Here is an 18013-nt window from a genome sequence, read left to right on the forward strand (position 1 = left end):
CCCAGGAACTTGTAGCTGTCCACAATGTCCACATCCATGCCCACGATGGTAATTGGGCTTGGGGCGGTACTCCGCATCCTGAAGTTAACCACTAGCTCCTTAGTTTTTGCGACGTTGAGCTGCAGATGGTTCTGACCGCACCACTCCACAAAACTGTCCACCACATTCCTGTACTCAGCTTCCTGATCTCTGATGATACAGCCCACAATGGCAGAGTCATCTCAGAATTTCTGCAGATGGCAGGACTGTGAGCAGTGTCTGAAGTCTGATGTATAGACTGTGAACAGGAAGGGAGAGAGGACCGTGCCCTGAGGAGCGCCCGTGCCGCTCAATATAATGTCAGAGGTGTTATTCTGCAGCTTCACGTACTGTGGCCGAGCTGTGAGATAGTTGGTTATCCAGATCACCAGTGGAGCATCCACCTGCATGTCCAGTAGCTTACTGCTGAGCAGGGCAGGTCTGATGGTATTGAAAGCACTGGAAAAGTAAAAAAACATTACTCTCACAGTGCTGCCTGCCTTCTCAAGGTGTGTGTGTACTCTGTGCAGCAGGAAGATGATAGCGTCCTCCACTCCAATACGAGGCTGATATGCAAACTGCAGGGGGTCTAGTTATGGTGCGACCACTGTACGGAGGTGTTTAAGGACCAGCCTCTCCAGCTACTTAATGGCATGTGATGTCAAAGCCACCGGTCTATAGTCACTGTGTATGCGTGCCGTTGATGTATCTTCTTCGGCACAGGAACCAGGCATGTTGTCTTCCACAGGGCAGGGATGATCATCATGTCCAGGCTCAGGTTGAAAATGTGCCGAAAAACTGCACACAGCTGAGTAGCACATCTTTTCAGCAGACTGGGGCTGAGGCCGTCAGGCCCTGCAGCCTTCCTTGAGTGTAGACGGCTGAACTCTCCCCTCACGTCCTCTGCAGTGATGGTGAGTGGGGGCATGCACAGTGGGGCTGAGAGAGAGCCCTGGTCGGGGGGGGGCAAAAGGGATGAGATGGATGAGATGGGAGGAAAGGCTCCNGTGTGCCTTGGCAGTCTCAGTGGTGAGTGGGGGCATGCACAGTGGGGCTGAGAGAGAGCCCTGGTCGGGGGGGGGCAAGAGGGATGAGATGGATGAGATGGGAGGAAAGGCTCCCTGGGGATCACAGGGGGTGAGTCACAGGTGGAGGAGGAGCTGGAGGAGGGAGGGGTGGTAACCTCATCGTCAAACCTGTTGAAAAACAGGTTTAAGTCATTGGCCTCCTGGAGATCTCCTCCCATCACCTGGTCAGTCTTATACCCAGTGATGGTTATCATCCCACGCCACACTTCCCTGGTATTGTTTTGGGCCAGTTTACTCTCCAGCTTCCTCCTGTAGCACTCCTACTTTTATTGTTGTTTCTTGTGCCGTGATTTGCCCTATTCAAGTTGTATGTGTTTTATGTAATCTCCAGCACCCCTAGCGGCGGCGGGCTGGGTGTGAGCGGTGGCCCCTCCTCCTGAGGCCGGTCTACCCGCAGTGTGCAGCGGAGAGAAAGGGCTGGACCTGCACTGCTCCTGTCTACCAAACAACCACTGCCCCCCACCCCAGATTTACACGAGTATCACAATCCGACGAATTCTGAAGAAGCGGCAGGTTCCTTCACGGCGGTGGTGAGTGGAACCGTTTTCTATATGTCCTTTCACTCCAATGTGCTAATTATCCCGCTGATAGTTAACGGTGCCTCCCGGTGGAATCAGTGTGACATTAGGCCGCGCTTTATTAGATGCAACATACTGTACGCTGTAGCACTAATAATAATAATCCAGGTGTCATATTCAGGCATACAGATTTCATTCATATGTAACATCCGGTGTGGAATGAGTGTGTTTGTGTGGTACAATATATATTATTGTTGTGAGAAATGTTGGAAGCAGGCATCAGGCCATAAAAAAAGACAGGCCCATTGAACAGGTGCTAAAACAATATGAGCCTGCATACATGCCAGACATGCTAATACTGTTTGATAGTTAACAGGCATCTAAATTCACTAAGAAATCAAAATAAAGTAGGATATGTGCAGCATTGTTCTGGTTGTAGATGGTTATTATAGGGCATTGTTGAGGTTGAAGTCCTATAGATGACATCATTGTCAAAGGAATGTCTGGATCAGCTTTTCTTTGCCCAATGGGGAAATATAGAGATATCCTTTTAGTCATCAGCCAGCAGTGTCCTCTATCTAGCTGTCTGACAGAGGAGGGACATTCCCGCAGACTCTCACAGCATGAGGGGCCCTAGTGTCAGGTGGGGGGGCTTGCTCTGTAAACAATGTCCTCGAATGCACAATTGTTTCTATCGAAAGCAAAGCTTGTTTTTCGCAACAATACGTTTTATTCCCTCTTACTCATCACTGAAAGTCAACAGAGTGATTTTCTCCTCATCGATCCCCTGATCCCTCACCACTTTAGCTCCATCAAAGTTGCCCCCTCTTCCTGCACTGTTTACATATCTGAGCTCATTAGGATTCTGTTACAGCCAGATAAAAGCTCCTCTCATGTCCCAGTTTCTTGCAGTAATTCAGAAAGGGAGAGCAAATGAACCACTAAGAACCATCTTCTTGATGTATGTGGTTCTTTGTATCTCCTGCTCTTCTCACAAAGTGTTTGTATCGTCCTGTGAGACTGGGCTGAAAGTTCTGAAACTCTCTGGGATTGTAAAGGAGGTGCATTCAGAGAGGAGAAAAAAACCCCACTGAGTGGTCAACACTAATGTCCGTTAGGGCTGCGCAGGTTCCTGCAACTCAGTGCAATCTGAGTTATTGAAAAGTAAAAGCACTTATCTCTACCTGTGCCAAAACTAGAGTTAAACAACATAATCTTTCTTGTTTTGTCTCATTCTCTCTCTCAGCCAGCCTTTACAGACAAGCTATACGAAGGTATCATATGTCCTTTGTTATTTCTAGGTCTGCTGCTTTGTGTAAGGTGGTCTTTTCTCACAGTCCTCAGTAATCCCTTTTCTTCTGTTTGTAGTTATGTTGTCTAATTATTAGTTTTAGCTTGGCTTAAATATGTGTTGGCTGCTAAGTGAAGTTTCCATAGCAGCACATTTGCTTTGATTTTAAATAACAATTAAATAAACAATTATGTTTTGCAGGATTTACCTTTTGCCAGGACATTAGAAATACTGAGGTCACAAATCATACTTGGCAGCCCCTCAACTTTAAGAGGTTTTAACAACAGCCTATGATTTCTGAATAATGTATTATTTAATTAGCCTCAAACATATTGAATCCAAAGATAATGAAACAACCCCATCATGTTGTTGGTAATTGTAGAATGTAAAACCTCCACCGATTGCTTAACCTACATATTTAATACAAAACAAATACCAAGGACCTCAGTTTCCTAAATGGCCGTAAAGCATAAAGCTTTCTTTAACTTTTAGGCTGGAATGAATTCACTGAAGGCAAATTCAGAATTGTTTTGAACTTATCACTAGCATAAATACTATTTTTCTAAACATGAGTGCCGTGCTGTAACACTTGGACAACAGTGTGCCACCGATGAGCTTTCTGCTATTTATAGATAGCCTGTGCATACTCACACGCCTCCATATTTTTATCTCCCACCAGTATGTATGCAACTGGGATGTCCGCTGTCATACAGGCCAACAGGCTGCGAGCAGAAGGCATGGGCACCAATGAGCACGCTGTGCCCTTCTCCAACCAGGACTACGAGGCTCTGAAGCAGCAGTGTGTGGAGTCCGGCTGCCTGTTTGAGGACGACTGTTTCCCCGCTGAGCCTCCATCCCTGGGCTTCAAGGAGCTCGCCCCCTATTCCTCCAAAACCAGGGATGTGGAGTGGATACGGCCCACAGTGAGTGGATATTAACAATACAAAAAACTGATATGTTTTATTCCTATTAGTTGAGGTAAAGGGTACAAGTGACAAATACCTTTTATGTTTAATAATTCCAAGCAAAACAAAACAGACAAACCATACTCGACAGATTAAAGATTATAGTTTCAATACAAATATACATGTAGATACTATATACTGTCTCTTCAGTCTCAAGGCATTAGAGAATGAACAGAAAATAAAATACAGAGAGTCAGCAAGCCAGGCAAAACAGCAAGGGTACAATTGAACAGTGATCATTTCAGAAGGCTTGGGTAAAATAAGGACATATCCCTCATCATCGTGTCTATGAAGAAGGTAATACAGGCAGATCTGCAATATATATATTTTAAGAAGGAAACACGATAAAAACCGTTTTTATACACTCATATAATGTATCTTATATTATTAGTTTAGTTTATATGTACTGCTCTAAAAATTCCCCCAGGGCAAGATAATTCTTTTTTACATTTTAAATGTGAAAATGCCTCTCATCGTTCTTTTGATTGCTCCTCATTACTCTTTTTCATGATGCATGTGTTATGTCTCTTGCCACTGATTACTGGAACTCAAGAGGGAAACATTATAAACAGAAATATCAAATGACACTGAGTGTTATTTCTTGTCTGTAAACTCAAATCAAATCAAGTTTTATTTATCTAGCACATTTATAAACGATTTTTGGTCGAGCCAAAGTGCTGTACATATAATAAAAATAGCCTACAGTAGACACTTTACAGCAAATACAACAGCACAGTTTGTTCAGAATATCAGTATGAGAAAAACAACACCCTCTATCCTTAGACCCTCACATCGTGCAAGGAAAAACTTCTGGAGAAAACCCACAGTTTAAAGGGAAAAAATGGGAGAAACCTCAGGGAGAGCAACAGAGGAGGGATCCCTCTCCCAGGACGGACAGACGTGCAATAGATGCTGTGTGTAAATCGAAGAGATAATACATTTTACAGCATAGGTAGACCAAATGTTTGGAAATGCATGTGTCTGTAATAGACAGAATAGGACGAGTATGAACAGGAACCTTTCAGACCGCTGCAGCTGTTGGCATGGCATGGCATTCCCTGACCACTCCTCGCTCCAACATTTGTTTACAGTCATTGAAACACAGGAAGTTAGAGTGTAGATGCGAAAATAGCTATGGTTTGAAAGACATATGTTGTTTTTAAAAGGATAGTTTGAATTATTTGAAGTGGGGTTGTATGAGGTACTCCTCCATATTGAGTATGTTATTGTGTGACATACTCACAGGTTGAGGCTGCTTTAGACCAGCCAATTATGTGTTGTGCAAGATAACATTTCAGTTTTCTCAATGAAGTTTATTTTGCCTTGAAGGTAGATAGATGTATGGATATAACGGACTCAGTTCCCAGGAGAAAGGGGCTGTGTGACGGTGGTGAAATCTTTCTAAATATAGCTTACCTGACTGCCATCCACTGTAGGTTTTGCACTGACTATTAAGTATCTCATTCAACCCCACTTCTGAACTATTCATTATATGTCAATCATAGGCTATGAATCCAAACTCTGAGAATTTCTCCATAGGACCTGAGTGATGACCCTCAGTTCATTGTGGGTGGTGCCTCCAGGACCGACATCTGTCAGGGAGCGCTGGGTGAGCCCTTCTTGCTGTTATTGTTAATTTTAAATCTGTCATGAAAAAAAAGAAAAGACAATCATATAAAGGTTGCTTGATGCTTCTTTTCATTTGCAGGTGATTGCTGGCTCTTAGCAGCCATCGCGTCTCTCACCCTGAATGAGACGCTTCTTCATCGGGTCGTCCCACATGGACAGTCCTTTCAAGACGACTACGCTGGAATATTCCACTTTCAGGTATTTTAAGATCCTCAAATGTAAGGCAAGCAGTTTGGATTGATGGAGTTGTTGATTGTTACTCTGTGTTGCAGTTCTGGCAGTTTGGCGAGTGGGTAGATGTTGTGATTGATGACAGATTGCCTGTCAAAGATGGAGAGCTGATGTTCGTCCATTCTGCTGAGGGCAATGAATTCTGGAGTGCACTCCTAGAGAAGGCTTACGCAAAGTATGTATTAGATGAGCCTGACCAGTTGTTCAATAATTCAGATGAGTGTGTTTGATGGAAAGTGTTTTTTTTCCCACATGACATCAGGCTGAATGGATCCTACGAGGCTCTGTCTGGAGGAAGCACGACTGAGGGGTTTGAGGACTTCACAGGTGGTGTGTCTGAGATGTACGAGCTGCGCAAGGCCCCCAGAGATCTGCACAGGATCATCGCTAAGGCCCTGGAGAGAGGCTCTCTGCTGGGCTGCTCCATCGATGTAAGTGCTGAACACGCTGGCACACCACCAAGACACGCAGATCAATGTTGCACTATTCTGAGGAAGCTAATAACATTAGAAGCTCTTCTAGTTATTTCTGTGCCAGACCATTCATACTCGGATGCAGAAATTATGTTTTTCATATACAGATCACCAGTGCCTTCGACATGGAGGCTGTTACATTCAAGAAGCTTGTGAAGGGCCATGCCTACTCACTCACCGGACTGAAGGAGGTCTGTCCGTGCATGACTATGTGGTCTTTAATTGGTCAACACTGCAAATGACTTAATGTTTATAATTGAGCAATCTCCCTGTGTTATGTAGGTTAATTACAAAGGCAACATGGAGCGCCTAATCCGGATACGTAACCCTTGGGGACAGGTGGAGTGGACTGGTGCCTGGAGTGACAAGTGAGTGTGCCAATGTCTCTGTGTACTAAACATTTTTGCATCCTCAGTTTTGTTTGGTTGTGCTTTTATGAGCATGATATCTCTTACTGAGTGTGTATTCTGGTCTGTTTGTCTTGTTGTGTGTAGTTCCCCTGAATGGGATGAGATTGACCCTTCTGAACGAGAGGACCTGCATCTTAAGATGGAAGATGGGGAGTTTTGGTAAGATGTGTCAGGTGCTATTGTATTATATGTACTATATGTATTTTAAAGAACTAGTTATCGGGAATACACTTATTCACTTTCTTGTGGTGAGTTACAGGGGAAAAAAAGAAATACAAATACATGTGGGTTCAGTTTTTATCAATTGATATATAACATATTTAACTAATAAGTAAGGTCCTTTTTTATATATTTACCTTACAGACAAGAAAGTGGGATAAAATTCCTCATATTAGTGGCAAGAAAGCTATTGAGCACATTTCTCAGAACTGTTCTTTTATAAAAGTAATATTTAGGTTCTAACCCTAAGCATGTATTTGTAATCTTCCAGGATGTCCTTCAATGAGTTCAAGAGGCAGTTTTCTCGGCTAGAGATCTGTAACTTGACTGCTGACGCTCTGAGTGAGGACGGTCTCAGCCACTGGAACACCACAAAGTTTTACGGCGCGTGGAGGAGAGGCAGCACCGCCGGAGGCTGCAGGAACAATCCCAGTGAGTCACTGTAACTCAGAAAAAAATTATATTTATTTAAAGGTCACCTATTATGCAAAATCTACTTTTTCATGTATTTTATTCATAAATATGTGTCCTCTCTGTGTTAAGAGATTTGGAAAGTTTCAGGAAAAAAGATCCTCTCTCCTTTTATCCTGACCCATCTATATAAAAACCTAAAAAGATTAGCTGATCAGATTTCGAACACTTTGTGCTGTGAAATTTTTTTTTTTTGGGTGCAACCATTAGTCAATAACTAACCAAGGTAACATCCGCCCACCTTATCACCCGATTCTCCTCCTAGAGCACTATTCTCAAAGCAAACATTTCCCAGAGTGGTTTGAGGAGTGGCAGCTCAATAGTATTTAAAGCTACAGACCCGGAATCAACACGTTTGAAACAGAGGGTTGTATGACATGCAATCTGTTTGGTATTTCAGCCAAACACTTCAGAGACATGTTTAGTATATGTCTGAGACCTATAATATATTGTTGAAAAAGAGTTTAATAGGGGACCTTTAAAGTCTACACACTGACATACAGTGGACAAGGAAACATGCTAACACAAATGCACCCTCTGTGTAGACACGTTCTGGATCAACCCTCAGTACAAGATCACCTTGCTGGAGGAGGATGATGACCCAGAGGACGATGAGGTGGCGTGCAGCTTTTTGGTTGCTCTCATGCAGAAGGACCGCCGCAAATACCGCCGCCAGGGTCAGGACACGCACACCATTGGCTTTGCTCTTTATGAGGTACAAATCTGTTTTGTCCCTTTTTCTCTCTCATGGTTTATTCTTATGCTTGAGTTTTGTGTCAGGTTACATTTTGTTCGTGTCATTTATATATTTCTTTCTTTGTCTTTTTTCCTGCAGATTCCAGAAGAGGTAAGCAGAGCATTTATTACTACCGCCTATTTTGCATGTATATTTTACACTACTGCTGATCACATTTTAGTTTAAAAAAAACGTTCTTTGATTAAGATATGAATCCATGCAGACCATTTATAAATCAATCCACATATTTAAGAACAAATAATATTGAGAAGTTTCACCAATGATTGACCTATTTCAAGCTATTTTTCAATCCTCTTTAGTATAATTACTTCTCATATGAGAGTACATTGCATTAAATGTAGTCCAAAGTAAAACTAAATATAAATCAGATGTTTGAAAAGATTGACAGTATTGTAAACTATTTCTGAGTTCAATGAAATTGACCTAAAAACATGCACATGCATTTCAACCCATGTGTGTTCCCTGTGGCCCTCAGTACAGAGGCTGCACGAATGTCCATCTGAAGAAGGACTTCTTCCTGACTCATTCATCGTGTGCGCGCTCCGAGACATTCATTAACCTGCGAGAGGTGAGCACACGGCTGCGTCTGCCCCCAGGGGAATACCTCATCGTCCCCTCCACCTTTGAGGCTAGTCAGGAGGCGGACTTTGTCCTCAGAGTCTTCACTGAGAAGCAATCGGAAACAGAGTAAGAGTCTTTTACATCATTTTAAATCCAGCTTATGTATTTGAAATGTAAATATCATGCTAATTTGTTTTTATTACAGAGAACTGGATGATGAAATCTCTGCAGATTTTGGGGAGGAAGTACGTAAAACTGAGACATGAATAAAATAGATGTTGCATACTATACTTTATTAATAGCAGGAAATGACAAGGATTCTGAAATTAAACAAATGCCTTTTTATATTGTGGTTTCCTACAGGAAGAAGTAACTGAAGACGACATTGATGACTCTTTTAAGTCCATGTTCGCACAGCTGGCAGGAGAGGCAAGTTCTGAGCAGATCTCCCTTACTGTTTTGCGTCTTTGTTTGCATTTGTATCTTTGGTGGTCATTTTTAGATAATTTCTAATACTTAAAACATCCCCATTGGTATCAGCCTTGTTATGGTGAAGACAGATGTCTTTTACATCCTGTCCTCTGTGATTTTTCAGGACATGGAGATTTCTGTCCACGAGCTTCGGACCATTCTCAACAGAGTCGTTACCCGGCGTGAGTTCATTATCAACAAATCATAGCTACTGGAAAGTGCACATGTTGGTAACAAATGTCCCACTACATTATTAGATTCCGCTGTAGAGTGCACACCATTCATTTCCTGGACTGCCTGTTTTACAAGTGTCTGTGAAGCTGTCTTTGCAAAACAGACTGTTTCAGATGTCTTTTCTTTCAGACAAAGATCTGAAGACTGATGGCTTCAGTATGGAATCATGCAGGAGCATGGTCAACCTGATGGACGTATCCTTTTGATTTATCTGGAATGAATTCAAAGTCATAATAATCTTTATTTTATTTGAAACTAAATTAATTGTGCACTTAGGATGCTAGTGATTGTTTTGTGTGTGGTTTCACCCCTTGACCATGTGTTTAACAGAAAGACGGTAGTGCCCGTTTAGGGCTGGTGGAGTTTCAGATCCTCTGGAACAAGATCCGAAAGTGGCTTGTAAGAACGAAAAAAATAAACACAATTTTAAAGGAACAGTGTTCACACTTAGATTCTCTGTATTTATCTTTCTGTTTCCATCCTCCAGGTCATTTTCAGAGATTTTGACCTGGACAAGTCCGGGGCCATGAGCTCATATGAGATACGTCTTGCTGTAGAGGGAGCAGGTATAGTGCTCTTGATGATCATTCCCACCATTATTTACTGTACACACACCCACAGAGGAGAAGTGTAACCCTTATTTTTATTATCGCTGTGTAGGTTTCAAACTGAATAACAAACTGAACCAGATTCTGGTAGCCCGGTATGCGGAGAACGAGATGGTCGACTTTGACAACTTCATCTGCTGCTTGGTCAAGCTGGAAGCTATGTTCAGTGAGTATTATTGTAAATTGTTATATTGTAAATGTATACTACAGTACATGTGTGCCGACTATTCATTATTGTAAAAACATCAACAGGGTCTTTCCATCACTTCGACAAGGATGGATCAGGACAGGCTGAGATGAATGTAACAGAGGTAAGTTCTGTGGACAAAATATATTGTGATTTTCTTTATAGTCTTTACTATTCATCTAACATTTCTCTCCTGTTGCCAGTGGCTTTACCTGACAATGTGTGGTTGAAAGGACCATCTTCTCTGGAGCAGCAAAGGTACAGTGGCTGCAGATTGCCATAAACCTGGAGAAATGAAGACCCCTCAGCCTTAGCAACCCATCAATCCTTTAACACATCCCACCTCAGCGTATGTAAAGTAGTAAAATAGCTTTTTAATTGGTGTAGTAAATCCCCCTGCCTTTTTTGGTCTGAGCACTGCTGATTACAGGCCTTAAATTGGATCGGGTGTGGCCTGGTAGGTGGAGGCTAAGCCCCGCCTTCCACAAGACCAAAAAAGGCAGGGGGATTTACTACAATAGGAAACCAAAGTCCTATGAAGTGTTGTGTCTCCCGGCTGAATTAGGAATCTATGCAAACCTGCTGTATGAAGCAATCACTGTGCCACCTGGATCTATCATCTGTAGTATGATTCCCTGCATGACAACAATCATTAGCTGTGATGTGCATTGTTGCAAGATTTTGGATTATATTTTAGTTTCACTGTCTGTATGAATGTACTAACAATAAATTCACTGCTCAAAATCTCACTAAAAAACATTCACACAACAAAACTGAAGAATTTTGTTTCTGGAAAGATTTATAGTTTCTCATGATCATTTTGCCCTGATTGTTTAACAGAAAGATTTTGAAGGAGAAATGATCACCTCAGTTTCATTGTTGCACCTGCAGACCTGTAGATGGCAGTACAGACCTAATATAATGTCAATGGTTTTTTTCTGGCATGATTCTAAAGTTTAGCTTAAGTATTTGTTTTGTATTGAAGTTTAAGCACGGCAGCTTACCTTTGTTTAGTTGTACATTGTTTTTTAATTTTGCACTGACAATTTAGTTGAAGGATGATGCTACTGAAGTTGCCTGACAGTGTGAATTTCAATTCACGGGGATCACATGATAATATATGCCTTATACACACACCATGGTGTTATAGACAGCGATTGAAAATATGCTAGTCATGTATTTTACGTTGTGAATGTATGTTGTGCCTTCAATAAATATTTCCCTCATGGTAAATGTTTTCTCAGTTTGTTCATAACATGAATTTGACCCACATTGGCTGCTCAAACTCTCCTATACCTTTATGGTAAAGGTTATATTTATTGTAAACTTAGTAAAATGTCAAACCTGTTGACAAGACTTGAGTCTATCACGTTAATTAACAACATCTAAATCATTTTGAGGAGAGTATGCTTTTTTTTTAATAGTTTACTGAAGACAAAAACATATACAAGCATAACATGTGAAATGTACATTATATATCAAAAATAACACCTGATTAAAGCTGTTACTAAACAAATGCACTAGCAATTGCCAGGACCTTGGAGTATTCTCCCTCATGTTTACGTAGATGTGTGGGTATAGGGACCTTAATCCTTGTTCCTGTGGGGTTCCCATTGTCCTCAATAAGAACAACATTGTTAGAATCAAAGCGTGGAGTCATGCGATCTCCTGGCATTTTGTGTCCAACGATGAGCGCTTTCTTCTTCTGTCCTTTGATGGCAAGCAACACTTTGTCACCGACTTTTCCTATACCATTCTTGGTGTAGACATGGATCACTCTTGGGGCACGGTGATATGGTGTATTTCCAAGAGAGCTGTTGTCCACAACACGCACTCTAGTCATCTTTTGAATGGCTGCTGCAACAGCAGATACACTGAGGAGACAAAGTATATTAGTTGATGATTACATCTTTCCTTGACAGACCCCTCAGTCAGCAGTCTTGCAATAAATTATTTTCAAGTTTAAAAGTGGAATAACTTTGGACAAGTATCTTATGCCAATTTAGGGACTGTTTGTGGTGATCATATACAGTTTAATGCCCAGGCTGCTCCACACAGTAAACAGTGAATAACGTGTGCTCTAATGTTAAATTGGGAAATTAAATAATATGCCAAAGGTGCACATGATAAAGGATATTATTTGGTTTAAGTCCACAACTTTAATATTCACACTACCCCTTTTTGATTTATTTTTAGTCGTTTCCTGAAACTGGGACTGAAAAAAACTCAAGGAAACTATGAAAGCATTCAGTGACTTTACTGGGACAAGGTGTCGCTATTATTAAAGTGGAAGAAAAATTGCCAACAAAGTTTAAGGTTAACATAAAAATACAAACAGAATGTTTTATCTCAAATGTTTCACTATTAGATGCTAAATGTATTCTATTGGTTTATGTAGCATATTGGATTAGGACTGTTTTTACAACTAATTGTGATGTCATAAAACCAGGCTGAAACATGCAGTATTATGTCAAACATCCACATCTTCAAGTAGATTAAGATCAACCACATAGAATAGTTTTCCCCTACAGCAGTTGGACTTTATAACAGCCTTGTGTTGAGACTTTACTCATACATGATTTCTCACAATGAAGGTCAAACGTCAATAAACAAATAATATTTCTGAGTGGAAGGGGACATTAACAAATTAAGATATGTTGAAGCATGCCACTTCTATTATAGTGACCTAACTTATTTTACTCTCTCTGACGTGTTGAATTAGTTTGTCAAAAATATCCAGACGACCCAGCTGATAAAATGTAACATCAAATTATCTTACCTAAAAGTCCTGTGATGAGTTATTGACGATGACTCTACAAGGAGCCCAGCAAGGGATCTTGAAAGCAGGGGGAGAGCCATACTTGGAGCGAATTCGGTGGCAGCTAGAAACAGAAGATTTAGGTGGTTAGCTGCTAATAAGCTAAAGGGTTTGATAATGATAAGGCTATTAGCATTAGCTAACAATCACATGGTGGTTGGACTAGTTTTAATGACTGAGCATATCTGATGTAGTCTTTTCCCCAAGTACATTAATTAGTGCATTGGAAAGCGTCAAGGATCAAGATTAAAATATCAATCGTGTTAATGTTACCCTTCTATCACGCTTCATGCCAATGTCAAAACCCGAGCGTCAGTAAAACGCGACGAGCGGCATTTAGCCACGCAAGGTGATAAACGCATCATGCAAAAACATATAAGGAAACAAATACCCCCCCACACACACCCCACACTGCAAATACCTGCTACAATTTGGATTTATAAATGTTGTTACATGTCAAACGTTTGTGCTAATTAAAGTCGGAATACCTGAAATAACTGCAAAAACGGCTACCGGCCCCAGTTAGCTTGTTTGCTGCTTTCCTGTACGTCATATACATGCGCTGCGGTGACATAAATATAGAATAATATAGAAGAGACCCAATCAAAACGCCGGGGTTGTGGCGTACGCTTTAAAGATGTGTCATCTCTCTATCCGATCTACCTCTATATACGTCATATACTCTCTAAACCTCCCGTTGGACTGGTTGGGTTAGCGATAGTTGTTCAACTGGCTGACAGGCAGCCGTCGCAGCTGAGACTTGTCTATCATTACTCAGAGCACCGAGAGCGTGTGACCGACTGGCTCTATCTGGTTAGCTTTAGTTGTCGTGGTAAGAGAGGTACAACGGAATATATTTAAGTGCAACAAAGAAGACATGTAGATATCCTCCACCTGTTATTTGCTACATCGAGGGGCTAAGTTAGCTAACATCAACGTTAAGGTTGACTGTTAGCTCGCATTAGCTAATTGTGTTAGTTCATGTCCCTGCTGCGTATCATTGCAAGGTAAGTTGAGTTCCTAATTTATTAACTCTGCGTATATTAGTATTTTATAAAAAAAACCTGTCTGGTTGTTCCCTAGAGCTTCGGAAGCTAACAGTGCTCTACTTCGCAGCTGGCAAACTTAATAATAATTGCTGTCGGAACAATAAACAGTAAACATATCCCGTTAGCGCCAGGCTAACAGATCAACCGGTATAGAGCTGCGGCAGCAGTAATGTCAGTGAATGGTAATGTGTGCTACTTTCCATATCGGATGATAGAATTATAAACTAGGTAACAGAATAGTGAGAATTCGAGTTTTGTTTTGAAATAGGTTACTGTGACATTCATTATTATTTTATCGGTTGCGACACTTGAATAGCAAGCCCTAGATTAAGTTCGCCCGCTGCTCCTTATCAGGAGCTTGGGTGTTTGGTTTGTTGTTTAGTCATTGTTCATACTCTACTATTCACGTAGATTCCAGAATTGTTTCATGTTATCTCAAAAAGTGGTATGGTATCTCCACAATGCGTGGTTGTCTTAAATGGGGGGATTGCTGGGAGTGCATTGACGTAAGGAAACAACAAGATACATGAGACAATGCAGCTATAGCTTTAATGTGCGCCTGCTTAGCGGTAGGTTTCAGGCCTGTGTTTTGACATACCTTTCAGATAACCAGGATAAAATCAGTCGTTCCTAACATACTTCAGTTGTCTAACGCCAGTAGTTGGGCAATGCTTTATTGAGAGAATCCCTTGACACTAACAGGTTACACGGCGTAAGAATAACATGAGTTTTGTGGTGGGCTGATGACTTAGCTGTGAGTGACCCTTATAGCTCCTTGTGAATAGCCTGTAAAGGGATAAACAAGAGCTAGCTAATGTCAGTCTTAATACTGTGTCCATTGGTCATGCTGTGGATCAGTGACATGAATGGAATATGATGTAAAGCCTTCTAATAAGATCTAATCAGTCTGTGGGGATTTCATACAAGATACATTAACATAAGTCCTCCATAATTTCGCTCCTTATCAAATGCTGCGTGTATTTGTGCTTTTCCTACAGAAAGAATGTTCCATTAGTGGTTTTATTCGTTTATAAATCACTAAATCAATCAATTTACCACAGTAAGTGTTTGTGGTCTTTAGATTTAACTATTACAAAGATAACATAATTAATTAGATTTATACAAAACGTGACGCTGATTTTTAAATGTGAAGCTGTTGCCTTGTTTTCCAATTAACATGTAAGTCTTTTATCATATCAACTGTGATTTGTTGTCTAATTTTAGTGCTGATATGATCTCCTCTCCACTGTTGAATGAATAAAAGCTCACTGTAAGCTTATCTAAGTAAAACTGATTGTGTACTAGTGCTACACATTAATCAGTAAGGATTCCAACATTTCACTTTTTCCTAATTTCCTTTGTTTGCCTTTGTGGCCTTTTACATTCATACTGTGACATAATTATGAAACCATACTCTGATATCGTGTGTGATAATCAAAGCTGAGGCACTGAGCTGTTAAGGATTTACAGGCTAATACCAACAAGACTAGTATGTGCAAATCTGTGTTATCAGTCATCAGGATTGTTGGAATTCACGCCATGTATGACTATGATTATCTTAAAGTAGGTATGGAAAAGCAGCTAAAACATTAAAAACTATCTTAACACAGTTTTTAAACTTTGACCTACATATTGATTACATTAAGAAATCTATGTGGACATTTATAATTATTGGATACATAGGCCACATTTAGTTGGTTCTCATTATCTTCAATTTACTCTTTTAATATGGTGCCAAATCATCACAGAAGTCCTCTCAGGGCACTTTTCATATATCTTTGCCAGCCTTGACCATACTCTGTATAATATTATTTACAGAGACCGCACAATAGGGGTTTATAAGGTGTCCACCTAGTCCATTTTTTTTATTTTTTTGACATTGCAAATGCGTTTATCATCAACACTTTATAGAATGATGAAGGAGACTTGATCAGGAAACATTTTAGGAAAGCTGTGGCATATTAAAGTCAAACATGCTTTTAGGTTCAAGGCTTTACAATATGGAATGTTTTGAAGCAACACCTGTTATTATTGGTCACTGTGTTCTTGGTATTGGAGATAGAACTTTTGAACGGTTGATTACATCTTTTCATGCAAGACACATACAATAGTTTCCTATTTTAAGAGCGTGGTTTGCTTGAATTGCCTTATACATTATCATAATTTTCACATTATTATATTAAGGGATAATCATTTAGTTAACTTGATGACAAATATGAGAAACTGAGTTTCTCCAGAAAAAAAAATGCAAAAGGACCACTTTCAACTTTTGTTATCAGAGATTTGCTCATGAGTTTCTTATAAGTCATTCAGCCTATAAAACAAAAGGACTTATCTACTTAATAAATGCTTCCTTAGAAGGTGTTTGGTCATTATGTAGATGTTAGACTACTAGTGTAAAAGTGTTGACCAAAACCAATTCAACTTACTGTTGGCACTTAGTGTGTCCCTTTTTAAGTTGTATTTGTTTTTATTCAGTTTAGAAAGCAAGGTAGCACATCTCAATTTGTGGTTGTTGTACAACTGCTGACCTAATTCATAATCCACATTTTAAAGCATTTCTTCAAATATTTACCTTATGAAGGTTTATGGAGTTATGAGTCTTGTATGCAAACTATAGATTTACAGTATAAATGTGTGTTGTTGCTTATGGTAGACGGGGAGCAGACACAGTGTCTCAGAGACCTTCACTATCTCCAAGCATTAAGATAGAGGTACACTTTCTTAAGAGTCTGTATTATCAGCATATAATAAACATGCAGCCTGCATGGACTTGATTGTGCGAATGTATTGTAGGACATTTTCATTTAATTGGTCTAGGTAGACTCTTGGCTCTGATAATGTTTGTCTAACTAGAGAATAATACATTTTATACCACACAATTAGACAAACCCTATTGTTCTTGCATCTTAAGCTGTAGAGCAAACTGACTGTAAAGCGAGTTTTTAAACGGAGAAGTATGGGATTGTCTCCCCCGCTGCCTTCATTCCCTCTTATGTTTGTTTGTATTTTGAAAATGTGTGCCAGACTGATGGTACCATAGCAACTAGCATCAGGTGGAAAGGTGGCACAGTACTTCTGTTCCACTGAGTCATGCAAACACAGTGCTGATAAAAATGGTTCTTGATATAGAAAATATAATAATCCAAAAAGGAGTTGTAGTCTAAAACTTTTCAGAAAGTCATATCAAATATATTATGTATGTTATGTATGTGTGTGTTCAGCCAACAGAAGCACATTCTAAATCTCAGCAGAGTTGAGACTGAGTGGATTGGATTTCAGAAAACATCCACTTGGTGTTAAATGTGAGGTCTAATGTTTGTCCTGAGTCCTATTATTATGTCTTTCAGTTTGTTTTGCTGCAATCATCTGCCTAAATTGTACTTGTCAGGAATCATGGTTCAAATGATTGTATCACACTTTCACTAACCCTTGAACAGACATCTTGGATCCCTGTTTGGCTTGCATCATGCAAGCGCACAACAACATGCTGGGGCTTGTATATGCCCCAACAAAAGTAGTGTTGTAGAAAACTACAACGCAAGCAAACAAACAGGGATTTACAAATCAAACAGGATTGAAGGCAATTAGTTTTGGTGCCGATATAACTTATGTCTGTTTAAGGCAGGGGTGTCAAACTCAATTTCATCGTGGGCCATATTCGCATAAAGGTTGCACTCAAAGGGCCGGTTGTAACTATATAAATATATAATATATATATATAAAAAATAATGTATTATATTACATTATTGCCTCTGAATTGGATTATTATCGGATAGGATAATAACTTAGTAATTAACTACGTCTGAAAGCAGAAGTCCAAGGCAAATAATTGCAAGTCTCTTCAGTGCGCATACACAAAACAAGATGCATTGTGGGACATGTAGTTTATGGGCAACCTGCTTCCAGAAATGTCAATATTGCACAATAATGGGAAACCAAAAAGTATTTTATGTATGTATTGTGTCTAATGAAAGGGTTTTTATTGTTTTTAAGTATTTGAATATGTCAAGTA

The 18013-nt window shown here is 40.1% G+C and overlaps 3 protein-coding genes across 8 annotated transcripts in view; 2 read left to right on the plus strand and 1 right to left on the minus strand.

The window, feature by feature from the left end:
• The first annotated feature begins 1464 nt into the window (after positions 1-1464).
• Positions 1465-11359, plus strand: capn1a (calpain 1, (mu/I) large subunit a). 2 transcript variants are annotated; one of them, XM_010795852.1, is made up of 23 exons: positions 1465-1636; positions 2871-2898; positions 3595-3838; positions 5420-5489; positions 5589-5707; positions 5782-5915; positions 6003-6171; positions 6321-6404; positions 6496-6581; positions 6708-6782; positions 7114-7274; positions 7859-8028; positions 8149-8160; positions 8546-8757; positions 8837-8876; positions 8995-9060; positions 9227-9284; positions 9466-9530; positions 9667-9735; positions 9824-9902; positions 9997-10110; positions 10197-10255; positions 10335-11359. In XM_010795852.1, the coding sequence occupies exons 3-23, from the start codon at positions 3596-3598 to the stop codon at positions 10359-10361; spliced, it is 2112 nt and encodes a 703-aa protein (XP_010794154.1). In that variant the 5' UTR covers positions 1465-1636; positions 2871-2898; position 3595; the 3' UTR covers positions 10362-11359. The 2 variants fall into 2 exon arrangements, with proteins under 2 accessions (XP_010794154.1, XP_010794153.1); XM_010795851.1 differs by lacking the exon at positions 2871-2898.
• Positions 11120-13531, minus strand: mrpl14 (mitochondrial ribosomal protein L14). Of its 2 annotated transcripts, none has more exons than XM_010795849.1 (3): positions 13438-13531; positions 12911-13013; positions 11120-12005 (listed from the first exon to the last, which is right to left on the minus strand). In XM_010795849.1, the coding sequence occupies exons 2-3, from the start codon at positions 12988-12990 to the stop codon at positions 11639-11641; spliced, it is 447 nt and encodes a 148-aa protein (XP_010794151.1). In that variant the 5' UTR covers positions 12991-13013; positions 13438-13531; the 3' UTR covers positions 11120-11638. The 2 variants fall into 2 exon arrangements, with proteins under 2 accessions (XP_010794151.1, XP_010794152.1); XM_010795850.1 differs by lacking the exon at positions 13438-13531 and adding an exon at positions 13223-13288.
• Positions 13532-13658: 127 nt separating this feature from the next.
• The window catches only part of tmem63ba (transmembrane protein 63Ba), a 36427-nt gene continuing 32072 nt past the window's right edge, over positions 13659-18013 (plus strand). For 3 of the 4 annotated variants that reach the window (XM_010795846.1, XM_010795847.1, XM_010795848.1), the window contains exon 1: positions 13659-13956. The gene's annotated coding sequence lies outside the window, so the exon portion shown is untranslated. The remainder of the gene's footprint in view (positions 13957-18013) is intronic. The other variant, XM_010795844.1, reaches the window with a different exon arrangement.

The sequence above is a fragment of the Notothenia coriiceps genome, unplaced genomic scaffold (assembly GCF_000735185.1).
Source record: "Notothenia coriiceps isolate Sejong01 unplaced genomic scaffold, NC01 NC01_scaffold00037250, whole genome shotgun sequence".
Lineage (NCBI taxonomy): Eukaryota > Metazoa > Chordata > Actinopteri > Perciformes > Nototheniidae > Notothenia > Notothenia coriiceps.